The sequence below is a fragment of the Ciona robusta genome, chromosome 1, assembly GCF_009617815.1.
Source record: "Ciona robusta chromosome 1, ASM961781v2".
Taxonomy (NCBI): Eukaryota; Metazoa; Chordata; class Ascidiacea; order Phlebobranchia; family Cionidae; genus Ciona; species Ciona robusta.
Genome location: NC_143235.1, coordinates 2,098,114 through 2,124,370, shown reverse-complemented (window position 1 = coordinate 2,124,370; position 26,257 = coordinate 2,098,114). Strand labels below are relative to the sequence as shown.

Genomic DNA, 26,257 nt, shown 5'->3' with positions numbered 1-26,257 from the left:
TCAATATACCATTATTCTGTTTTTTATATCTCGTACCCTGATATGAATTACCATGAATTTAATCCAATAAGTGATCAAACAATTTTATTCATTATAATTGAAATAAACACAAATCACCAGAAATAAAGCGATGTTAAAGTCATTAACTTGCTACATTTAATCAGTGAATATAACTTCCGGGTAAGATAGGATGTCGTTAGCACCTAAAAAGAGTTGTGAGGATGAAGTTAATAATTGAAACTAATCTTTTTGTTTGCTGCCAAATAAGATAAAAAAGTAAATGCACACTTGTACCATCTTACCACAACGTACTATATTAATCAGCACAGCAGGTGTATTCACTGCTTTCTGGGTTCTGTCGGCAGATATTCTCTGCCAGTTTTGTTTGGGTTAACAAACCACTTTCCAGATAAATCGTTTAGATTTTTGCAATCCATTATAGCAGAGTTGGGGACCTGGAAAAACATTAAATGGAATATGTGTTGTGTCATTTAGTTATCCTCGCGTGGTGTGCAACGACAGCCGTATTAACACCGGTGTTCTGTGTTTCGTATGTAACTTGGTGGGGATTATATTTCTGTATGGCTGACAATTTAGACAATCCATAAGTAACCACTTATTCGGAGAATTAATAGTAATTTAAAAGTTGTAGGCTACTCGTAAGCTTGTACGAGGTATATGAAGCAGAACACCCGTGTTATAAAGACTACCATTGCCCCACACACGGTATATTAGGCATAGTGTATTTGGTTAATTGATACATCGTTCTTTAAACGTTAGTTTTCTCTAACGTTCCGATCTATGTTTACATTCATACCTTGTGTAGTGGGGTGTACGACGCATGGTGATGTTTCTTTACTGGGTTGTTGTTAACACTGTTATAACAACATATCATAGCCCATCGTCTGCGACTGCTGTTGTTAGCGCTGCTTGTATGTAATAAGTTACAATGGAAGAATAAAGCGTCGCCTTGATTAAGTTCGACTGAAACTTTATCCAGGACTTTTTCCGCCTAAAAGTTAAAACATTTTTTTCTTTATAACTAAACGAAAGAATATGTTAAGTTAAAATGTTTTAAAACTCTATGAATAAAAATACCCCGGTTTTGAATCCCTGCTAGGTCAACTAACCTCTGCAACTCTTTCCAAATCTGCGCCTGCCTGTTGTCCAATCCTACCATGTTCCACCCTTCCCATCCTATGCGATCCACGTAACACTTGTAAACATCCGTTCTCTTTGTCCATGCGATCAACGCCTATTTGCACTGATATCATGTCGGGAAAGAGAACCCCGTTTAAATACCAGTAGCTGAAACATACGTTGTATAGTAGACTGTTCAGGATATTCGGATAGTATGTGCTAAAGGTGTCACTCTTCCCCCACCCTTCTATAAGGAAACCAAAGCAAGCCGTCCAAATCTATCCCATCTTATGTAAACACAGTTCTATTAACACTGTATATATGCGAGCCAAAAACGTTTTTTTGTCAAAATTTTGTTCCAAGGCATGAATTTCTCCATTCAAAACGAAACTGTAATCGTTTTTGTTCAATTTCAAGGCAAAAATACATTAGCGTCCGTACCCATAATCCTGGTGCCATTGAAACGCTCCACCCGTATGCGGCTCCTTCATCACGAACTTACTATGGTAATGATAAACATCATCGCCCAATAACTGGAAAAGAATAAGTTGATATTAATAATATAGTAGAGTTGGGAAGATGGGACACTTTTTCTTCAATTTTTTTTATCCTATTTGGTAGGAAACAAAGAACATTCGAAGAATCATATAAAACCGTATCCTCACGACTCATATAGGCAACTCAAAAGCGAGCATAAGGTGTAGGAAACAGAACAAACGTATTATAACTTGAGTGTAAATAAAGTAACCCACCTTTTCACAAGTATTCACCATTTTCTCGCATCGATTAACCATCCCGGTGACGTCATTACCAGGGTGGTTCCACAGAACCATGCGAACATTTCTGCCAAATCCGTCGTCTTGTTCATATGATTCAGCCATCACAGCAGAGTCGGGGGCTTCTAAACTCCCAACAACCTTCTGTATTTCGCCCTTGGTGAGTAGCTGCCTGTAGTAGATTCAAGTGGTAAAATAATAATAATAATCACCCACAGAGTAACATACATGGTTCGTAAGCTAGCATGAGGTGTATGAAACATTACATCGTTGTGATAACGTTGTCGTTTTCTGGCCACGCGAGGATATAAAAGTTACTTTCATTTAAGTTGTTCATTCACTCGATAACAGAACACTCTTGCTATACAGGACGGTCGTTGTCCCTCCAAGACGATAAATAAGTTAGATTTCGAACACCTCGTGCCCGCTTCAATAATAAACTAACGTACAACGCTTACTTGACTATGATGTAACCGTCTCTCCAAAAATCTTCTTTCATCTTTTCAGTAACGATCAAAGGTTGTCCTTCAACAAACTTATACATAGCTTTTGCTTGAAGGGACAACCCCAAATAATCAAAATTAGGCTACTAAAAGTCTATACAGTGCAAATAGGGGGCTAGTAATATAGTAGGGTGGGCGAAGACGGGACACCTTTTCGTTCTATTTTTCGTCCCATTTGGTATAGTAAACAAAATACATTCAAAGAATCATAAAACTGCCGTTTTCACACGACTCCCACAGACCGTTATTAATTGTTTAAAACATGATCAGTATGTTTGGTTATTATTTGCTAAAGGTATCCTGTCTCCCCCCACCCTAATATATAATACTTGCACTAACTTAGCTTCACCGTAGCTTATTAGCTATTTCGGTTCTGACTGGCGTTATTACTATGATACATTCAGTAAATCGGGCACTGATCCAGCACTCATTTTGTTGGACAATTTTTGTTATATCATAACAGAATACAAGTGCTACTAAATACGCAGAAACATTTACTAAGTGTGCTATAAAACACAGCATACTACAGCGTCCAAAGTTTATGCTTAACTTTTTTAAACATACTGTACATGTTGATACTACTGCACAATGTAGCCTACATGGCTATGGTAACGATTTCTACAAACCATTTTCTCACAATACAAGTTACTTGCAACGTCGGCAATACAAGGGCACGTACACAACGAAAAACATTACGTTAATATTTGATACGCTAACCGAATGTAAATATGGCACATTCTTGTGTATATACCTTGCTAGTTTGTTTACATTGCAGTATTTTAACTTGTGAATACTTACTTATTTGTATACTGCAGTGTAGAAATGCATCTATACATTATTATCTTCGAATATTTTGTGCAAGTTTCTTAGAAAGTTTTAGTTGCTTGAAGCATGCCTCAGTGAAAATAAATACTGACATTTGGTAATTGGTGAACGTACTCAAGGTTTATGAAACAGGACTAATGGCAGTAGGTGTATGAAACAATGGGAATATATATAATGGCATTCATTCTAAAAGCATATCAAAATGTTACCTCTATTTTAAAGTTTTTTAAAACACGCTTCGGGTAAAAACTATTAAATTAAATGTAGGCCTATATGATAAATCATGGCCGTTAAACACACAACGCAGTGTAAATTAACTCATGTTCAGTTGTAATTAAGCTGCATTCTCTACCATAAGAAAACCAGGGCCAATCTAAAAGAACTTGGCGGCAAATATGGAATGCTCCTTTCTGCTCGGAGCTCACTAAGAGGGTCTTGCCAAAAGCGTGCAAAGCGCGATAAATAATCAACGTTTTTGACTTCGGTGCCGAATGGTATAATGTAGGCTCGAAACAGTAGCCAACAGTTAGTACTACTTCACTGTTAACAGTATTGCTTTTGTTTCAACTGCTTTTGCGGCGATTTTTGCTTGCGCTGCTGCTTTTGCGAATTTTTATTTTACTTATTGTTTTAATTTTATTTCAGTTGCTTTTTGCGATTTGCTTCTACAGGTCTAACCTTTTATTTCCTACAGAATATTAACCATATAAGTATAAAGTATAGACTACATTAACCTTTCTGTTACTACATACATATACAGGTTTGGACAGTATTTATCAGTTGTTCTGAGATTGTTTTGCTGCTTCTACAGGTATTACCTTTTACAATATAATATATAGGCTTTAATGTTAACTATAAGTATGCAGTATGGGTTGCAGTGACCCTTTTGTTACTACTGCATGCTCATACAGTGTTATACCATGGTTATACTACTTGCAATATAGGCAATGTTGTTTATAGGGCTATAGGCAAATTAAATTCCTTATTTTACAATCGGTTTTTAAGAATTAAAACAGCGCTTTAGAGTCGTGAAAACAGAACATTCGTGTTATTAAGACTGTCGTTTTCCGGCCACGCGAGGATAAATCAAGTTACATTCAAGAATGTTATATATATTTCTGTAAATAAGCGTGAATGAAAACATGGGTCATTTTGTTTAACCAAATAGAAATCTACTTTAACCTTACAGTTGACGCTTAAGAAAATATTATGGCTTTCCAATACAATGCAATGCATTCAAACTTATGAGTTTTGCCCTCTCAGTTTAATATGGTTTGGAAATGATTTGCCATCAAACAAATAGCTATTTGAAAATATCATAATTTATACTACTTGTATAGCCACTAACCGTTATTACATATATACTTGTAACTGTATCACATATTAAAAGTTTGGGAAGCACTGATGTTAAACCAATGTTAATACAAACTATATGCAGTTCATTGACATGCTGCTTGGAACTAGAATACGACAACGTTCTACCCAACTACTTTAACTTATATGCAGAACATTTAGAAATAATGTTTAATGGGTATATATATAAACATGACATAGTATCGTATGATATAAATTTTCTAGTTTATAAAAGTTCAAATGTCGCCTGCTCATATTCGTTCTAATTTGATCTATAAAAAAATAATCCTAAAAGAATAAGTAGCAGTAAAAAATAAGTTAAACAAACAATTGAACACACGACGGTAAGCGTTACTGTGGGGAAAGATGGGACACCCTTAACCCATAATATCCAAATATCCTGAGCGTCTTTTAAACAATTAACAAGGTGTATGGGAGTCGTGAGGATTAGGTTTTACATTTCTTCAAAAGATCTTTGTTTACTACTATATAATAGGCCTACTATAAATGTGACGAGAAATAGATTAAAAAAGTGTGCCATCTTTCCCACTCTACTATATAACTATACATAATGAAATAACATAAATAATACAAAAATATTAATAAAATTGCAGGTTACGTTTAAATACGATACACGTCTATAAACACGAAGATTTAAAAATATATGGATAAAAATATCTGTGCTTTAATTCTAAATGCTATAGATGTATTCTATATTCTATATTCTATATATGGATGGGGTTCTACGGCGAAGAACATACCTCGCTGTAGGACCTCACCCATAAAGAATTGAATGCTCGCATACAATGTCGGGGTAATAGGCCAACTCTGGCTTATATTTCCATGTCTTGCCTTTACAGTACGACCTCACTCTAGCAGATTTTCATCATGCGCCGTTTTGGTTTAGGTGCTGTACGTCCAAATACACCGGGTGTTCGTAAGTTTCCCCCTTTTCAAGTTTGTCGCATGTCTTGAGAAGATCGTACTCTGTTAGTTGTGACACCACAGAATCTTGTTTATAATCCGGGTGACTTCGAACATAATGTCGTTTCCATTGAGCTGCAGTGAGGCACTCGCCTATATAATGGTTAAAATAAGATTCTGTTTGTCCCTGCACTGTTTTAAAACAAATACTACTAAAGTCCAAATATTTACAAATGCGTTATACAGCTCTGTAAAGATTCTTTATTTGCTCCCAAATCGGACGTTAAAAGAAAATGAAAACATGAACAATCTTACCCCAAATTATAGCCTACTGCCCTAACGGCATAAAAGATAAATAAATCGATGTAGTTAGGATCAAAATAGGTCTAAACAACCACTCACCACTTGCTCGTTTACTGATAAGTTCCAAATAACGTTCAATTACATTTCTTGCTTTGGTTTGAATCCCTGTTTCATCCAGGTACTCACGAATCACGGGTATCACGCCCGTGAATCCCTCCTTATTGTGATAAATTAAATTAATTATATGATTTTTAATTGAAATGCTACATAATGTTGACTACAATTAAGAGATCCGTTATACCTAACTGCCCTTTATAGTAATTTGAAAGTCCCCTTTTTAATATTAATAAATTATTAACACCTTGCTTAATTAAGGCTAAGGCGTGGTTACAGCGCTCGCCATTCGCATAAAAATATAAATGGATGCAGGCACGACGTTGCTACCATTGTGGGCGATACCTATGTACCTGGGTAAGACACTTAACAGCAATCGCTGCAACCCAGTGGTCTACAATGTTTTTTTTTAACTTGTCAGCCATACATAATGGTATATTTACCTTTCCGTTTATAAACCTGTCTATCGTCATCTCTTCGTCAACTTCTACCCATCCATTCTGTCTTGAGGTGCTGCTGTCTAAAATTGTATAGAATATGCTATATGATGATAGGGGGAGATACATGGTAGGGTAGAGGGAAGATGGGACACCTTTACCACATAATATCTAAATGTCCCGAACGTGTTTTAAACAATTAACAATAACGGTCTATGGGGGTCGCGAGAATACGGGTTTATAATTCTTTGAATGTTCTTTGTTTGCTACGAAATAGGATGAAAAAATGAGTAAACAGTAGTCCTATCTTCCCCAGCATTACTGTGTATTTTACACATATATTTTATAAACGCATTTGACGTATGTTTATAAATAAGTACATTCATACCTTTGATTTTTCCATTCTCTACTTTGTTGTTTTTGATGCATTTTCTGGAGTAAAATAATTCAGACAGAACTGCGTTTTTCTTTTGTGCTCTCTTCATGTTTGTCGTTATCTGTAAAGTTTTAACATTTTAACAATAGACTATTTTATTGATGCACATTCTTTCATATTAAGTTTTATTATATATGGATGAGGTCTTACAGACCAAAGTCACGCCAAAGGTCTTGTATTTTGGCCAATTACTACATTTTCTGTTTCATAGACCTTGTGCCCTGCTCTTACAAGTTACCACGTATATAGTTTTATCGTTGCAATACCCGATATCGTGCTACAGCGACTGTCGTTTTGCTGTTAATTTTCATCTTTTTAAAAAGTTAACTAATATGACAGAAGTTATTGCAATAAAAAAGATAAATAAAATTCATTCGTGTTATTCATTTAAATATTTTTAACACTTACACGCGACATTGGTATTGTAAAGTCAAGATGCTTAGCAAGTATGACTCGCGTCAGTAGAACAACAAACACAATATACGCAGCGTTCTCAAAGTCCGTTAATTGACCATCAAGAACACGAAACTCAATCCTCCAACCAATGGAGTTGTCCGGTGTCGGTGGTTTGAAACGCAGGGAATACCAGACTGTTGACTGGATGTACTGCATAAAATGTTGTTTTATTAATAACGTTGTACAGCACTGTGGGATAAGATGGATAGCCTACCTTTTGCACGTAATATCTCATATTTCCTAACCGTGTTTTTAACAACAACCACGTCAATTTAACAGTCGTGAGGAAACGATTATATAATTTTGTAAATATTCAATGTTTTCGATGAAACGGAATAATGAAGGGAAAGAAAACATGGGCTTAAGTTACCCCAACCGACTATTTTATTGTAGGACTCATAAGATGCATATGATCAAATCTTTTCGTTTTTAAACCTACAAGGTAATTGTAAGTTTTCGTCTGCTACTACCATTAAAATTAAACTGTATGGGTCATGATACTTGGCATTAACTTCTTTAACCTACGAACCAGTGATTCAGTTTCAACGTGAGGCCCTGTAACTTAGCGCGCCTACCTCCAACTTAGTGGTAATAGGTTGTTCAAATTATCAGCTTAACAAAGGAAAAAACTCAAAAAGGAACATGAATTGTAACTCGTAAGCTGGCACGGGGTGTTAAACCCGTGTTATAACGACTGATGTTTTCCGGCCACACGACAATAAAGCAAGTTACCTTTATTCAACTGTTATTGCATATAGAGACACCTGTATTCTGCATATTTTACCTCAAAATGATCAGCTTCAGTCTCATCGTCGATATTAATTCTACCCGAATATAAATTCAACGGATCTCTTACCCATAAGTGGGCAATGTGGTTTGCAATCCCTTCTTCCACACCTATGGTAGAATATGGTACGTTTATCAAAAATCGTATAAATCCATTATCGCTTATATAATAAGCTACCATACCATAAGTACCGTGAAAAGAAAGAATGTAACATACCGCTCTAATAAGCTATACCACGTATAGTCGTATACTGTGTGACTGTATGGGTAATTTATAATAGGTACTCACGGTAAATTTGTGCCTCGCAGTACTGTATATGACGGAGTCTCGAATTTAGGTTCACAGATATACACAAATTATCTTTAAAACCGCTATTTATTTTCCCTGGCCAATATAAAAATTATTGACAGCGACTCTAACTTCGGACTAAAATAATCAACGCATATAAACCAACCTCCTTTTAACAGCGTATTTTTTGCTTCTTTATTCATCTTAGAGTTAAGATCGTTGTACTTCTGATACTGGGGTGATAAATATAACTCCATTGGTCCGTGCCGTGGTTTTAGATCCGTTGACCTGCGCGAATACAGTGGAATATTAATGCACATTAATAATCTTGTGAATCAATGTAATGGTTGTAACTTATTGTTGCAATGACGGCTATAACACAGGGGTACTGGTTCATACACCTTGTACACGCTTACAAGTTACTACGAATGTAACTTTGTGGTAAATTTGTTTAATTTATGAATAATAATTTAGCCAACCCATTAGTGACCACCGGTTTGGGAAACATATACGTAAAGTTCGACCGAAAACGTTTCCCTAAATTTGTATCCTAATTAAACAATCTTTAAGTTTTTTAAAACTTGCCTTTCTGTTGCATTTCTATCATCACAACTCGCCGAGATGACGCCCCATCGTGTGTCGGTGTCTGTAATATATCCTCGGTAAAACGGAGAGGCGGCACTCAGAGCTATCTGTAATGTATTACATTTATATGGGTGGGATACATTGAATTGCGGGGTAGGATGGATACCGTTAGCAAATAGTGTCTCATATTTTATAACCGTGATTATATAATTTTGTGATTATTTTTTTTTTTACTAAAAGTGTTTTCTGTATTTGTACTTTCCTTTACTTCTAGTCAAGTTCATTTTAGTCGGAGTAATTTACTTTATATTCTGTATGAGTAAGGTCCTTCGATGAGACTTTGGGCCATTATATAGGAATCAAGCCAGAATCGACCAAAATTCTCAACAGTGCTACATATTTCAGTCACTGATGAGCAGGTTATAAAGGTTTGAACTTCCCCCAAACCTAATACATACCATGATCGGGCACCAAGGCGCTAACTGATCATACAGTAGTTTTGCCTCATCCAGATTCTTGGCTTGTATTGTACACTGCAAACAAGTTTGTCCGAAACCAAACCCTGTAGCGTCCATATATACATGATCTGGTTTAGCTGCGGTGTTTGACTCGTTGTCATTAAATACTTCAATGAACGGTGACTTTGTGTTGACGTCTTTAAAAACTGCGGTTTAATCGGAAAATTGGATTAATTTCGATTTTAATATAAATATAGAGTGGCGATTGGATAGCGATATATAGTGGCGATTGGAACTTAGTTGCTTACATTCTGTTACTTCTGCTACCAGGCATAGTATAAACAATATATCAGTGGCTCATCTGGTATAAAAACGTGGTGTATTTCCAACGTTTCGTCTGCCATACGGCGAGACTTCATCAGGGAATGAAACACAACAGTTACAACAAGCGAAAAGCAGGAAAGGGTGGAAAAAAGGCGATATTAACGTGATAAGGGCACTGTAAGGAAGAGACGGTGGGAGGGCAAAAACGCACAACAGCAGTCACGTGAAAAATCGAAAACTGAAAATTTATATCAGGTTGTTGTAAACTGTGGGGAAATAGGTGCATTGTTCTTTGTTGTTGACACATTCTCGGTGTGTGTGAATGTGTAGAGTCTCTAAAAACACACATTTGGTCAGGTCGTGAGTCTCCCGTTCGAGAATTCGAACGTTCTCAAACGCCACTCGGTGATTACATAGAGCTGAGTGCTTGGACAGAGCCGTCTTGCTCGCGTCCTTTGCTGCGACATCTCGGCGATGTTCTTTCAAGCGCGTTTTAGAGCTCTGCCCGTTTCTCCGATGTACACACCCTCACAGTCACCGCACCGTCTCTTCCTTACAGTGGCCTTATCACGTTAATATCGCCTTTTTCCCCACCCTTTCCTGCTTTTCGCTTGTTGTAACTGTTGCGTTTCATTCCCTGATGAAGTGTCGCCGTATGGCAGACGAAACGTTGGAAATACACTACGTTTTTACACCAGATGAGCCACTGATATATTAGTTGCTTACATCTGATATTGAGCAATTACTTTCGCGTTCTATACTTCCCCATTTATAAAACTCGCAATTGTTTGTTTTCCTATCCTTGCAGCTTTACACACGCAATCGTAAATTCTAACTAATCCACTGTAATGTTTTGGAAGAAACTTAGAGTAGCTTGATGAAACCTTATAAAACCAAATGCTCTGGTCTGTGCGCCGTTAAACCGCGTCTACTTTATCCCTTCACCTATATATATATAGTACATAACAATCTCTTACTTGGAACATTAATTTCAACTTTGCAACCTCTTCGTTCACGTATGCTCTCTGTTATTCCCCTGAATACAAGATTATAAATGGAACCTCCATACAAAAGGGTTGGGGGAGATGGGGCACCGTTTCATTCTATTTTCTCGTCTCATTTGACATGATTAGGGTATTTGGATATCATAGGCTATAAAGGTGTCCCTTCTTCCCACCCTGCTATATGTTACATGAATCCAATTATAAAGTGGGCTTTAATTTTAAATTAACTTAAAATTAGACAATTTCCAAATTACATGGACTTATGCGTGCTGCCATACCCGTTTATAACGAATAAAATCGATCTGTTGGTGGGTAATGCGACTTGGTTGGCAAAGTGCTTGAACGTACCTGCCTTATATAAATAAAGGTTAAACATGGATGGCTGTATATACTTTGTATACCAAGCTGTAAAACGCACTTACGGGAATCTTGGGTGACAAGAGAGCGCGGCGTCAGGGTAAAATATTGAACCTGATACCGGGTTTTCGATGGGATTGGGCACTGCGGTTAAAGGGTGGAGAAAGTCTGGACAGCCAAGCCTGTTGGAAGAATAGTCGAAGTTTAGCAGTATCACTATCAGGAGTTATATAATAGGTTGGTGTATGATGGTTCATGTTTTCATTCCCTTTTATCGTAGCATTCGGTAGTAAACAAAGAATATGTTACGGTTATTAATTCCCCTCCATTGTGTTATGCGATATCTATGCTGTAGCATTCCAAAATTACCATGCGTTACGAAACCGCCTTTATTTCCATTTCCTTTGTTAACCGCAAAGCTAAGTTCAATGTAGCTATTTTTAGTTCTGTGCAACGGTTCTGTGCAGGGCAGCATTTCTTAAGTATTATTAATCCAGTTTAATCGCAGTGATTTAGCGTTGTACCTATGTTCCATTATTCGTAATGACAGTCTATTTTATATCACTTAAAACTGTACTAACGCTAATTCTGTATTATATTTGAATAAGGTGACATCCGTGATCTTGACCGGGGTTGTTAACTTCCGAAATTTAGTTCTATTTAGTTGATTAATTTAATTGGTTCATTAGCTCGACTAGTTGCCTTAGTCAATTGGTGATTTGCAATTGAATTTGGTTTACCCGAATATGTACTTTTGCCGCTGTGTACCATCTGAACTGTAAATACACTGTATATACGTAACTCGGTTCTAGGCTATATCCCCCCAGGCGTTTTCCCACCGGCTTTTTCCCCATCGGCTACTTCCCCGCCGTGACTATTCCCCCCGGCTACTTCCACCCCGTGACTATTCCCCCCCGGCTATTTCCCCACAGTGACTATTCCCCCCCTGACTATTTCCCCCGGCTAATTCCCCCCGTGACCATTCCCCCCCGGCTATTTCCCCTCCGTGACTATTACCCTCCGGCTATTTCCCCCCAAGACTATTCCCCCCGGCTATTTCCCCCCGTGACTATTCCTCCCGGATATTCCCCCCCCCCGTGACTATTCCCCCCCCGGCTATTTCCCCCCGTGACTATTCCCCCCCGGCTATTCCCCCCGTGACTATTCCCCCCGGCTAATTCCCCCAGTGACTATTTCCCCCCGGCTATTTCCCCCCGGCTAATTCCCCCCTGTGACTATTCCCCCCGGCTATTTACCCCCGTGACTATTCCCCCCGGCTAATTCCCCCCAGTGACTATTTCCCCCCGGCTATTCCCCCCCGGCTAATTCCCCCTGTGACTATTCCCCCCCCCCCCCGTGACTATTCCCCCCGGCTACTTCCCCGCCGTGACTATTCCCCCCGGCTACTTCCACCCCGTGACTATTCCCCCCGGCTATTTCCCCACAGTGACTATTCCCCCCTGACTATTTCCCCCGGCTAATTTCCCCCCGGCTAATTCCCCCCGTGACCATCCCCCCGGCTATTTCCCCTCCGTGACTATTACCCTCCGGCTATTTCCCCCCAAGACTATTCCCCCCGGCTATTTCCCCCCCGTGACTATTCCTCCCGGATATTCCCCCCCCGTGACTATTCCCCCCGGCTATTTCCCCCCGTGACTATTCCCCCGGATATTCCCCCCCCCCGGATATTCCCCCCCCCGTGACTATTCCCCCGTGACTATTCCTCCCGGCTTATTCCCCACCGTGACTATTCCCCCCGGTTAATTCCCCCCGTGACTATTCCCCCGGCTAATTCCCCCCGTGACTATTTCCCGGCTAACCCCTAACACGCTAACACGATGGTCACAGGGGGAATAGTCATGGGGGGAAATAGCCGGTGGAGGAACAGTCGGAAGGGAAATAGCCGGAAGGAAATAGCCGGGGGGAATAGCCGGGGGAGAATAGTCGGGGGAAAATAGCTGGGGGGGAAATAGCCGGGGGGGAAATAGCCGGGGAGAAATAGCCGGGAGGAAATAGCCGGGGGGGAAATAGCCGGGGGGGAAATAGCCGGGGGGAAAAGTCGGGGGGGAAATAGCCGGGGGGGAAAGAGCCTGGGGGAATAGTCACGGGGGGGAAATAGCCGAGGGGAAATAGCCGGGGGAGAATAGTCGGGGGAAAATAGCTGGGGGGGGGAAATAGCCGGGGGGGAATAGCCGGGGAGAAATAGCCGGGGGGGAAATAGCCGGGGGAAAAGTCGGGGGGAAAATAGCCGGGGGGAAAGAGCCTGGGGGGAATAGTCACGGGGGGGAACTAGCCAAGGGGGAATAGTCTTGGGGGGAAATAGCCGGGGGGGAATAGTCATCGGGGGGAAATAGCCGGTGGGGAAAGGTCACGGGGGGGATATAGTCTTGGAGGGGAAATAGCCGGAGGGGAATAGTCACGGAGGGGAAATAGCCGGGGGGAAATAGTCGTTGGGGGGAATTAGCCGGTGGGGAATTAGCCGGGCGGGAAATAGCCGGTTACGACGTAACTCGACGTGGTGAGACAGACTAAATTGCTGATTACGCATAACTGGTTCGTTCGTAAGCTAGTAGGTCACAGCCAGTGCCTACAGACCCGTACGGATTCTACAGAATTTTTAAAACCGTATTCTCACAACCCCTATATACCGTTGTTAATTGTTAAAAATAATTAGGAAATACGGAATACTATGTTTCAAACTGCGGTGAAACCCTCCACTGTGTATTAGTAACTACTTTGTTTAATTTACCTTGGAAATCCTGTAAGAGATAAAACCATTTCGTCTGGGTTCAAAAACTCTTTAATTTGTTCTCGTCTGCAAATTAAATATTAGAATAAGGTTAATACAAATCAATTATATCCATATACCTGTATCTCATGTTCGCTTCCACTTTAGCCAAATGTTCCAAGCTCCCATGGTAAGGCTTACCGGGTGAACTTTCAAGACAAAAACTGGAAAACTCTGGGTTCCAATGCGAGCCCCGGCTCGCGCTTTCTGGCACTTTTGAGTCACAAATTCTGAAATACAAATTACATTATTTCCCACTTTATAGTTGAGTTTTTTTTTATAACGTTAACTGTTTAGCAGGTTGCTTGGGTTCAATTTTTGAATCACTGTATGCATGAGAGCCACAGTTTATTCATATTTTATATATTACGTTGTATCTGCATCGTTGTATTTCTCTTGTAAAGCTGCAAGAATTTCCTCGGCTCTTAAACTCAGACTTGCTCTCTTTGTAGCATCAGAAAAATGCACAACTGAATACTCCACCTGTACAAAGACAAATAATAAAAGTTAATGAGAAATATAAATTGTAAAATCGAATAGCAGCGGTTAGTACTTTGGGACAAAATGGGACACCTTTAGCGCATAATATCAAAATATTCTGATCGTGTTTTAAACAATCAACAACGGTCTGTATGGGAGCCGTTAGCATACGGTTCAATAATTCTTTGGATGTTCTTTTTTACTACCAAATGGGACAAGAAAAAAGAATGAAAAGGTGTTCCATTTTTACTCACCCTACTATATAATATATATTTTTAAATTATGCCTTTGATTACAACAACAAATTTCATACTTAATTAACATACAGAGTAAGAGATAGAAATTTAAAGTAAAACGACAGGCGTTATAATACGGTGAGGTGAAAGAAAACAAAATAGCATTTATTATCTTATTTGGTAGTAAATAAAAAATATTTTTAGAACAATTTAGAACCGTATCCTTACGACTGTACAAAGCGATTTTAATTGTTAAAAACAAGATAAAGGAATACAGGATATTATGTGATAACAGAATACCATCTTACTCCACAGTAATTTACTTAAATAGTTTTACCTCGTCACCCCATTTAAAATCATCATTGTTTCTTTCCTTTCCTCGTCTATAAATATTCAGGAATTGTAACAGTCCATGACGTTTTACATGATCAATATGAGTTCGTATTTCCTTAAACGGCAACGGTTCACCACTGAAGTCTAAAAATCCCATTTCGCACTGACAGAAATTTAAATAACTTACGACTGTACTGTGTACAAAATAAAGTTAGAAATGAATTACTTGTTCCGACAAAACAACTATATACAACAAACGTGTTCGGTATTGTGCGTTAACAAAACTTATGCTCGAACATGACATAATCTCTATACCATATATGGTATAACTATAAGCGAGATTACATAATCCTGACATGTTATACTGACATGTTATACCATATATGGTATAACATGTCAGTTGACTAACATTTTGACTGACACGACTGGAACTCATGAACAAGATCAAGAAAGCTTGCTATGCATTTTAACTTAACCAGAACGGGTTAGAAACTTATTTTAGTTTGCGGTAGTTGCGAGACAATTTATACTCGGAATAAAACAATCTAATTGCTATATATTACATCCGGTATTGCATGTTTGATTTACTAAGCAATATACCTGAATCAGAAATACGGCGAATCTGAATTAGCAGACGCAGAAATACTGTCGAATCTGATTCAGCAGACGCATTCATACTTAATACGTTTTTTTCGAAAACAGGATTAAAGTATAATGCTTGTAAAACCCAGCGACACATAAAGATTTAAATTGGGTGAATAGAACACTCTAATTTATGGATGACCATAAAATTAATGGCGGTACCCATAAAGTTTATTGTGACTTGGTTAACTATTTTTTATGTTAGAAATAATATATAACACAATAAGTTACACAAAAATGATGTTGTTTTTGCTTTACAATTGCAGAATGTATGCGTAGTATATTAATGGGTCATCTCTGGCCCAATTCTTAGCCTTGCTCCAGTTCTGTGGTGTAAAACAATTGACCACCTGACCCATGTAGAATAAAAGGTTGAGCTTATGTTGTAGTACGATGCGGGAAGTTGGGACACATTTTAACTCTATTTTCTCGTCCCATGCGGTAGTAAACAAAGAACATTCAAAGAATTATAAAACTATATGCTCAAGACTCTCATAGACCGTTGTTAATTGTTTAAAACACGATCAGGATATTCGGATATTATGAGCCGTAAATACACCCATAAAGCAACTTGTAAAACAACAATTACTACCTGGGCATAAACACATACGGTAATCAGAACTTGTAATTAGTTGAAAGCAAACGCTAGAGCCCTCGGCTTTTATCATGATTATAGGTTATAATACAGGCTCGAAGCTAGAATCTTTTTCGACATTTTGAAAATTACGATCTCTGTTCCGCAAAGTATCCTGATCGTGTTTTAAGCGCAATTAACAACGGTCTATGGGAGTCGTTAGGATATGGTTTTACAATTTAAGAATGTTCTTTGTTTACTATACCTTATGGAACGGGAAAATAAAACAAAAAGTGTCCCCTTTTCCCCCATCCTACTATCTAGATACAATGCAATGCATTCAAACTTATGAGTTTTGCCCTCTCTGTTTAATATGGCTTGGAAATGATTTGCCATCAAACAAATAGCTATTTGAAAATATCATACTTTATACTACTTGTATAGCCACTAACCGTTATTACATATATACTTGTAGTTGTATCACATATTAAAAGTTTGGGAATCACTGATGTTAAACCAATGTTAATACAAACTATATGCAGTTCATTGACATGCTGCTTGGAACTAGAATACGACAACGTTCTACCCAAATACTTTAACTTATATGCAGAACCTTTAGAAATAATTTTTAATGGGTAAATATAAACATCACATAGTATCGTATGATATAAATTTTCTAGTTTATAGAAGTTCAAATGTCGCCTGCTCATATTGGTTCTAATTTGATCTATAAGAAAAATATCCTAAGAGAATAAGTAGCAGTAAAAAATAAGTTAAACAAACAATTAAACACACGACGGTAAGCGTTACTGTGGGGTAAGATGGGACACCCTTAACCCATAATATCCAAATATCCTGATCGTCTTTTAAACAATTAACAACCGTCTGTGGGAGTCGTGAGGATACGGTTTAACATTTCTTCAAAAGATCTTTGTTTACTACTATATAATACTATAAATGTGACGAGAAATAGATTGAAAAAGTGTGCCATCTTTCCCACTCTACTATATAACTATACATAATGAAATATTACAAATGATATAAAAATATTAATAAAATTGCAGGTTACGTTTAAATACAATACACAGGTATAAACACGAAGATTTAAAAATATATGGGTAAAAATATCTGTGCTTTAATTCTAAATGCTATAGATGTATTCTATATTCTATATATGGTTGGGGTTCTACGGCGAAGAACATACCTCGCTGTAGGACCTCACCCATAAAGAATTGAATGCTCGCATACAATGTCGGGGTAATAGGCCAACTCTGGCTTATATTTCCATGTCTTGCCTTTACGGTACGACTTCACTCTAGCAGATTTTCATCATGCGCCGTTTTGGTTTAGGTGCTGTACGTCCAAATACACCGGGTGTTCGTAAGTTTCCCCCTTTTCAAGTTTGTCGCATGTCTTGAGAAGATCGTACTCTGTTAGTTGTGACACAACAGAATCTTGTTTATAATCTGGGTGACTTCGAATGTAATGTCGTTTCCATTGAGCTGCAGTGAGGCACTCACCTATATAATGGTTAAAATAAGATTCTATTTTTCCCTGCACTATTTTAAAACAAATACTACTAAAGTCCAGATATTTACAAATGCGTTATACAGCTCTGTAAATATTCTTTGTTTGCTCCCAAATCGGACGAAAATAAAATAAAAACATGAACAATCTTACCCCAAATTATAGCCTATACTGCCCTAACGGCATAAAAGATAAATAAATCGATGTAGTTAGGATCAAAATATGTCTAAACAACCACTCACCACTTGCTCGTTTACTGATAAGTTCCAAATAACGTTCAATTACATTTCTTGCTTTGGTTTGAATTCCTGTTTCATCCAGGTACTCACGAATCACGGGTATCACGCCCGTGAATCCCTCCTTATTGTGATAAATGTAAATTAATTATATGATTTTAAATTTAAATGCCACATAATGTTTACTACAATTCAGAGATCCGTTATACTAATAACTGCCCTTTATAGTAATTTGAAAGTCCCTTTTTTAATATTAATAAATTATTAACACACTGCTTAATTAAGGCGTGGTTACAGCGCGCGCCATTCGCATAAAAATATAAATGGATGCAGGCACGACGTTGCTACCATTGTGGGCGATACCTATGTCCCTGGGTAAGACACTTAACAGCATTCGCTGCAACCCAGTGGTCTACACTGTTTTTTTTTAAATTGTCAGCCATACATAATGGTATATTCACCTTTCCGTTTATAAACCTGTCTATCGTCATCTCTTCGTCAACTTCTACCCATCCATTCTGTCTTGAGGTGCTGCTCTCTAAAATTGTATAGAATATGCTATATGATGATAGGGGGAGATATATGGTAGGGTAGGGGAAGATGGGACACCTTTACCACATAATATCTAATTGTCCCGAACGTGTTTTAAACAATTAACAACGGTCTGTGGGGGTCGCGAGATTACGGTTTTATAATTCTTTGAATGTTCTTTGTTTGCTACCAAATAGGATGAGAAAATGAGTAAACAGGTATCCCATCTTCCCCAAGCATTACTGTGTATTTTACACATATTTTATAAACGCATTTGACGTATGTTTATAAATAAATAAATAAAGTACATTCATACCTTTGATTTTTCCATTCTCTACTTTGTTGTTTTTGATGCATTTTCTGGAGTAAAATAATTCAGACAGAACTGCGTTTTTCTTTTGTGCTCTCTTCATGTTTGTCGTTATCTGTAAAGTTTTAACATTTTAACAATAAACTATTTTATTGATGCAAATTCTTTCATATTAAGTTTTATTATATATGGATGAGGTCTTTCAAACCAAAGTCACGCCAAAGGTCTTGTATTTTGGCCAATTACTACATTTTCTGTTTCATAGACCATGCTGTGCCCTGCTCTTACAAGTTACCACGTATATGTAGTTTTATCGTTGCAATACCCGATATCGTGTTACAGCGACTGTCTTTTTGCTGTTAATTTTCATCTTTTCAAAAAGTTAACTAATATGACAGAAGTTATTGCAATAAAAAAGATAAATAAAATTCATTCGTGTTATTCATTTAAATATATTTAACACTTACACGCGACATTGGTATTGTAAAGTCAAGATGCTTAGCAAGTATGACTCGCGTCAGTAGAACAACAAACACAATATACGCAGCGTTCTCAAAGTCCGTTAATTGACCATCAAGAACACGAAACTCAATCCTCCAACCAATGGAGTTGTCCGGTGTCGGTGGTTTGAAACGCAGGGAATACCAGACTGTTGACTGGATGTACTGCATAAATGTTGTTTTATTAGTAACGTTGTACAGCACTGTGGGTTAAGATGGATAGCCTACCTTTTGCACGTAATATCTCATATTTCCTAACCGTGTTTTTAACAACAACCACGTCAATTTAACAGTCGTGAGGAAACGATTATATAATTTTGTAAATATTCAATGTTTTCGATGAAACGGAATAATGAAGGGAAAGAAAACATGGGCTTAAATTACCCCAACCGACTATTTTATTGTTTATGACTCATAAGCTATATATGATCAAATCTTTTCGTTTTTAAACCTACAAGGGAATTGTAAGTTTTCGTCTGCTACTACCATTAAAATTAAACTGTATGGGTCATGATACTTGGCATTAACTTCTTTAACCTACGAACCAGTGATTTAGTTTCAACGTGAGGCCCTGTAACTTAGCGCGCCTACCTCCAACTTAGTGGTAATAGGTTGTTCAAATTATCAGCTTAACAAAGGAAAAAACTCAAAAAGGAACATGAATTGTAACTCGTAAGCCGGCACGGGGTGTTAAACCCGTGTTATAACGACTGATGTTTTCCGGCCACACGACAATAAAGCAAGTTACCTTTATTCAACTGTTATTGCATATAGAGACACCTATATTTTGCATATTTACCTCAAAATGATCAGCTTCAGTCTCATCGTCGATATTAATTCTACCCGAATATAAATTCAACGGATCTCTCACCCATAAGTGGGCAATGTGGTTTGCAATCCCTTCTTCCACACCTATATGGTAGAATACTTTACGTTTATAAATGCTCATATAAATTCATCGTCACTTAAGGTGCTATACCACTATAGCACTGTGAATATAATGCATATGCAACTTACCGCTCTTAAAAACCATGCTAAATATACAGTTTGACTGCACAGGACAGGTGATTTATAGGTGCTCGTGGTATATATTCGTGTCCCACAATACTATATATGACCTCGAATTTAGGACTACCGATACGCATAACTATATCTTTAAAATTGTTTTTCTTGATCAGTGTTAAAATTGTTACCAGCAACGCATATGTGGGCTAAAATAATCAGCGCATATAAACCAACCTCCTTTTAACAGCGTATTCTTTGCTTCTTTATTCATCTTAGAGTTAAGATCGTTGTACTTATGATACTGGGGTGATAAATATAACTCAATTGGTCCGTGCCGTGGTTTTAGATCCGTTGACCTGCGCGAATACAGTGGAATATTAATGCACATTAATAATCTTGTGAATCAATGTAATGGTTGTAAAACTTATTTATCTTCGCAAGATAGGCATTGACAGTCGTTATAACACGGGTGTCCTGCTTCCTACACCTCGTGCCCGCGGCTTGCAACTTACCATGTATGTAACTGTTCATAATTTTGTATCCTAATTAAACAATCTTTTTAAAACTTGCCTTTCTGTTGCATTTCTATCATCACAACTCGCCGAGATGACGCCCCAACGTGTGTCGGTGTCTGTAATATATCCTCGGTAAAACGGAGAGGCGGCACTCAGAGCTATCTGTAATGTATTACATTTATATGGGTGGGATACATTGAATTGCGGGGTAAGATGGATACCGTTAGCAAATAATGTCCCATATTTTATAACCGTAATTATATAATTTTGTGCTTATTTTTTATTTACTAAAACTGTTTGCTGTATTTGTACTTTCCTTTACTTCTAGTCAAGTTCATTTTAGTCGGACTAATTTACTTTATATTCTGTATGAGTGAGGTCCTTCGATGAGACCAGCATACAGTGAGACTTTAGGCCATTATATAGGAATCAAGCCAGAATCGACCAAAATCCTCAACAGTGCTATATATTTCAGTCACTGATGAGCAGGTTTTAAAGGTTTGAACTTCCCCCAAACCTAATACATACCATGATCGGGCACCAAGGCGCTAACTGATCATACAGTAGTTTTGCCTCATCCAGATTCTTGGCTTGTATTGTACACTGCAAACAAGTTTGTCCCAAACCAAACCCTGTAGCGTCCATATATACATGATCTGGTTTAGCTGCGGTGTTTGACTCGTTGTCATTAAATACTTCAATAAACGGTGACTTTGTGTTGATGTCTTTAAAAACTGCGATTTAATCGGAAAATTGGATTAATTTCGATTTTAATATAAATATAGAGTGGCGATTGAAACTTAGTTGCTTACATCTGATATTGAGCAATTACTTTCGCGTTCTATACTTCCCCATTTATAAAACTCGCAATTGTTTGTTTTCCTATCCTTACAGCTTTACACACGCAATCGTAAATTCTAACTATTTTACTGTAAGTTTTTGAAAGAATCTTTAGAGTAGCTTGATGAAGCCTTATAAAACCATAGGTTCTGGTCTGTGCGCCGTCAAACCGCGTTTACTCTATCCCTTCACCAATATAGTACCGAATAATTTCTTACTTGGAACATTAATTTCAACTTTGCAACCTCTTCGTTCACGTATGCTCTCTGTCATTCCCCTGAAAACAAAAATATGAAAAAAGTTTTATATGTTAGGGTGGGGGAAGATGGGACACCTTTATATTCTACTTTCTCGTCCATTTGATAGTAAACAAAGAACATTAAAAAAATTATAAAACCGTATTCTCACGACTTCTATAGACCTGTTGTAAGTGGTTTAAAACATGATCTGGATATGTGAGTATTATGTGCTAAGGTGTCCCTTCTTCCCCCTGCCCACTAGCTTATATGTCATATAAATGCATGTACCAAGTTGTAAAACGCACTTACGGGAATCTTGGGTGACAAGAGAGCGCAGCGTCAGGGTAAAATATTGAACCTGACACCGGGTTTTCGATGGGGTTGGGCACTGCGGTTGAAGGGTGGAGAAAGTCGGGACAGCCAAGCCTGTTGGAAGAAAATTAAAAATATAGCAGGATTAGGAGTTATATAATGAGTTCGGGTAAGATGGTCCATGTTTTCATTCTCTTTATCGTCCTATTTGGTAGTAAACAAAAAAGATTTGTAAAATTGTACATACCCGTATTCTCACGACCCTTAAAGACCTTTGTTAATTGTTAAAGCATGATTAGGAAATACGGGATAATATGTTTTAATTGCATCCATCTTACCCCACACTAATATATAGTGTTAGTTGTCAAACTGCGTTAAAACCCTCCACTGTGTATTAGTAACTACTTTGTTTAATTTACCTTGGAAATCCTGTAAGAGATAAAACCATTTCGTCTGGGTTCAAAAACTCTTTAATTTGTTCTCGTCTGCAAATTAAATATTAGAATAAGGTTAATACAAACCAATTATATATCTATATACCTGTATCTCATGTTCGCTTCCACTTTAGCCAAATGTTCCAAGCTCCCATGGTAAGGCTTATCAGGTGAATTTTCAAGACAAAAACTGGAAAACTCTGGGTTCCAATGCGAACCCCAGCTCGCGCCTTCTGGCAACTTTGGGTCACAAATCCTGAAATACAAAATACATTACAAAATACGTCACTTCTCACTTTATAGCAGATGAATGTATTTCTTGACTTAAGGGCTGGAGTTAGCAGAAACGCGTTGCGTGTGACATTTTTTCTCAGTAACTTATTTTTACCCGTATAGAGTGTTTTACCGACTGTCGTTTTTTCATTTCATAGGTCCATTCCTTTTCTAGTTCTGATAATTTATTATTCACAGTCGTGTTTGAAAGGATAAATACAAATCTATATTTGGTTTTCCCAATAAAAAACGACATGTTTATACTATATAGGACGTCAACACGTCTTCACCCTAATAACCTGCTAGTGGTCTATTTTAGAATTACCAAACGCTACAAAAGCCACATTGCATTTAAATATTATATATTACGGTATATCTGCTTCGTTGTATTTCTCTTGTAAGGCTGCAAGAATTTCCTCGGCTCGTAAACTCAGCCTTGCTCTCTTTTCTTCATCATCGAAATGTACAACCGAATACTCGATCTGTAAAACGACAAATAATAAAAGTTAATGACGAGAAATATAAATTGTAAGAACGATTTGCAGCGGATAGTACTGTGGGGTAAGATGGATACCGTTAGCCCAAATAAGATTCCATATTTCCCAATCGTGTTTTAACAATGAACAACGTTCTATTAGAGCAGTGAGGATACGGGTATATAATTCTTTAAATATGATTTGTTTACTACCAAAGGGGGACTATAGAGAGAATAAAAACGTGTACTATTTTACCCCAAACCATCTGTATATTTTTTGGGATCATAAAATGTTTTAGGTATAGTAGGTTAGGCAGAATGTAGTAATGTGATGTTTGATATTTTTGCGTGCCTATGGTTTATCGTTATATCAATGAAACTTGGACGATTGTAACAAACATGCACAGGAAACCATTCAAATTTCAATCGCTTTTGACGCTATACAAGGCCTCGTATAATATTTAAGTAGACCACGGTTGCATAAATATGAGTAACATTCACGTGCACCATGTTATATCTAAATTTGCAATTTTAGATTAATTTATGATATAGTTTTGAAGTTTTATTATGATTACAATAGAAAGGTCATATATTAAATTAACATAGCAAATAAGAGGTAGGAATTAAAAGTAAAACGACAGGCGTTATATCATTATAATACGCTTATAGGTTAAAATATTTTCAATAGCGTAAGGTAAGATGGTCGAGGTTTTCATTCTCCTTTATCGTTCCCTTTGGTAGCAATATACATTTATTAAAAAATATATAACCATATCCTCACGACTTTAAAGAGCGATGCTAATTGTTAAAAACACGATAACAGTATACCATCTTACCCCACAGTAATTTACTTAGATAGTTTTACCTCGTCGCCCCATTTAAAATCATCATTGTTTCTTTCCTTTCCTCGTCTATAAATATTCAGGAATTGCAACACTCCATGACGTTTTACATGATCAATATGAGTTCGTATTTCCTTAAACGGCAACGGTTCACCATTGAAGTCTAGAAATCCCATTTCTATTTGACAGAAATAACTTTAAACAACTTTCGACTATATGTATATAATATAGTTAGAAATGAATCATTTGTTCCGGCATATATATCACGAACACGTTAGACATCTGGCGACAAATAAAACTAATGCTGGAACATTGTAATCTCGGCGGTATATGGTATAAACTACAGTTGACTAACTTTTTGACTCACTCGGCTGGAACTCTACGAAGCTTAATATACATTTCAACTTAACTGGAACGGGGAAGGGACACATATTAATGTCCGGTAGTTGCGAGACATTATAAACTGAGAATGCAATAATTTAATTGCTATGTTACATGGCATATTGCATGTTTAATTTATTAGGCCATATAACTGAATTAACAAACATACGATTTGATTGACGATGCTATGTAGGCAAAATATTTCTATTTTTAATATAGTGTAGGGTGGGGAAAGATGGGACACCTTTTTATTCTATTTTTCTAGGCCCAGTTGGTACTAAACAAAACATTTTAAAGAAATAAAAAACTGTATATCCCCACGACTCCCATATAGACCGTTGGTAATTGTTTAAAACACGATCAGGATATTTGGATAATATGTGCTAAAGGTGTCCCGTCTTCCGCTACCCTGTATACTGTACAATAAATTGGTTGGCCTTGATATTTGTCTGTTACGTTTTCGTAGTACCAGAATCTTTATAACCTTATTCACATATAAATCGAAACTGTCCGTAAGGATTTGCTAACAGAATCTGATTCAGCAGCAGCATTTATACTTACGTTTTTCGGAAATAGAATTGAAGTTTAACGCTTTTGAAACCCGGAGGCGCATATAAGGTTTTAAAGGAGCGAATAGAACACTCTAATTTACGAATGGCAATAAAATTAATGGCAGTACCGATAAAGTATATTGTGATTTAGTTTACTATTTTTTTATGTTAGAAGAAATAAACTATAACGCATTAAATTATACGGAAATATTTTATTTCTTGCTCCACACTAGCAGACCATATGCGTAGTATTTTAATTAAATGGGATATCTCTGGCTTAAATCTTATAGCCTTACTCCTCGCCTGCGTTAAATAACACGCTTCCTGTCTTATATAAGGATTATTAAAAGCACGTTGTGGGTTAAAATGAATGAATGGATGAATGAATGAATAACTATAGGATTAGACCAGAGCTATATGGATGCAACGGCGCAGGCAATCGTGTGTGGGCACCTTAGAATGTTAAAACTATACCATTATTTCAGGTTCGCTGGTCATGCAGAAACATAAGAGACGTACTCTTAAAAATGAAGGTTAAAACGCAGGATGATGGTTGCTGGAATACAGGTTCAGTGCACTAATACGCGTATGTTACCTTGCTGGGCAAGAAACTTAGCAGACATTGCTCCAACCCAGTGGTCACGGATGGGTTGTAGCAATCTGGGTGTCAGGGTAATGGGCAAACTCTGGCCTAAATCTAAGGTCCCATGCTGTAAAGCGCTGCATAGGACTTCACCCACGTAGAATAAAGTCCTAAACTTAGTATGTTATACATTGTAACTTATACCAAATAATAGTTTCTTTCCTTTTAGCGTAAAACATATTTGCAATAAATTCAACCTTTAAACATGTATTAGCGCAACCTCTGCTGTCGATATATCACTCACTACAATTTTAAGCTTTTCGTTTACCTTTCTTTTCCTTATATATAAATATTTTTATCGGAAAATAACTACCATTGAATACTTGCATTTTTTTCTTTCTCTAGTAAGACGCACTCTGATGCCTGTACTGCTTCAAGAAACCCTGTAGCGAAATTTTGCCTTTGAGTCGACCAATACCCTCAACGTATGTATCGGGGTTTTCTCCACTATTCCAATATATGGGTTATAGTCTCATAATCTTTACTGCAGTGAGGCCCTACAACGTCACGTTATAAGGTA

The 26,257-nt window shown here is 37.4% G+C and overlaps 3 protein-coding genes across 3 annotated transcripts; all 3 read right to left on the bottom strand.

Annotated features, from left to right (window-relative positions):
- Positions 1–67: 67 nt before the first annotated feature.
- Positions 68–2,680, bottom strand: LOC149741274 (uncharacterized). The gene is made up of 6 exons (XM_089893930.1): positions 2,375–2,680; positions 1,893–2,088; positions 1,582–1,673; positions 1,131–1,308; positions 818–1,012; positions 68–455 (listed from the first exon to the last, which is right to left on the bottom strand). Exons 1-6 carry the CDS (start codon positions 2,458–2,460, stop codon positions 339–341), a joined length of 864 nt encoding a protein of 287 aa, XP_089750056.1. The 5' UTR covers positions 2,461–2,680; the 3' UTR covers positions 68–338.
- A 263-nt stretch (positions 2,681–2,943) lies between these two features.
- Positions 2,944–15,107, bottom strand: LOC149741273 (glutamate--cysteine ligase catalytic subunit-like). The gene is made up of 15 exons (XM_089893921.1): positions 14,912–15,107; positions 14,229–14,341; positions 13,939–14,088; positions 13,820–13,885; positions 11,136–11,252; positions 10,687–10,745; positions 9,386–9,591; positions 8,928–9,034; positions 8,509–8,630; positions 8,052–8,164; positions 7,220–7,417; positions 6,764–6,872; positions 6,382–6,458; positions 5,924–6,041; positions 2,944–5,674 (listed from the first exon to the last, which is right to left on the bottom strand). Exons 1-15 carry the CDS (start codon positions 15,062–15,064, stop codon positions 5,484–5,486), a joined length of 1,899 nt encoding a protein of 632 aa, XP_089750047.1. The 5' UTR covers positions 15,065–15,107; the 3' UTR covers positions 2,944–5,483.
- A 1,629-nt stretch (positions 15,108–16,736) lies between these two features.
- On the bottom strand, positions 16,737–25,376 carry LOC149741272 (glutamate--cysteine ligase catalytic subunit-like). The gene is made up of 15 exons (XM_089893920.1): positions 24,186–25,376; positions 23,215–23,327; positions 22,679–22,828; positions 22,558–22,623; positions 22,136–22,252; positions 21,806–21,864; positions 21,276–21,481; positions 20,803–20,909; positions 20,467–20,588; positions 20,027–20,139; positions 19,195–19,392; positions 18,734–18,842; positions 18,348–18,424; positions 17,893–18,010; positions 16,737–17,643 (listed from the first exon to the last, which is right to left on the bottom strand). The coding sequence occupies exons 1-15, from the start codon at positions 24,336–24,338 to the stop codon at positions 17,453–17,455; spliced, it is 1,899 nt and encodes a 632-aa protein (XP_089750046.1). The 5' UTR covers positions 24,339–25,376; the 3' UTR covers positions 16,737–17,452.
- Positions 25,377–26,257: the final 881 nt, after the last annotated feature.

Bases quoted from the DNA above. Each gene is read 5' to 3' on its own strand.
- LOC149741273 (XM_089893921.1), bottom strand. From the start codon at position 15,064: ATGGGATTTTTAGACTTCAGTGGTGAACCGTTGCCGTTTAAGGAAATA. The intron at 14,342-14,911 runs GTAAAACTATTT...GTCTTTGTACAG, and splicing joins ATTTTAAATGGGGTGACGAG to GTGGAGTATTCAGTTGTGCA. The intron at 10,746-11,135 runs GTAAGTGCGTTT...TCTTGTATTCAG, and splicing joins TCTTGTCACCCAAGATTCCC to GGGAATAACAGAGAGCATAC.
- LOC149741274 (XM_089893930.1), bottom strand. From the start codon at position 2,460: ATGTATAAGTTTGTTGAAGGACAACCTTTGATCGTTACTGAAAAGATG. The intron at 1,013-1,130 runs GTTAGTTGACCT...TTTAACTTTTAG, and splicing joins ATTTGGAAAGAGTTGCAGAG to GCGGAAAAAGTCCTGGATAA. The intron at 456-817 runs GTATGAATGTAA...ATGTTTTTCCAG, and splicing joins CGTACACCCCACTACACAAG to GTCCCCAACTCTGCTATAAT.
- LOC149741272 (XM_089893920.1), bottom strand. From the start codon at position 24,338: ATGGGATTTCTAGACTTCAATGGTGAACCGTTGCCGTTTAAGGAAATA. The intron at 21,865-22,135 runs GTAAGTGCGTTT...TTTTGTTTTCAG, and splicing joins TCTTGTCACCCAAGATTCCC to GGGAATGACAGAGAGCATAC. The intron at 18,011-18,347 runs GTGAATATACCA...TATCACAATAAG, and splicing joins ACAGGTTTATAAACGGAAAG to GAGGGATTCACGGGCGTGAT.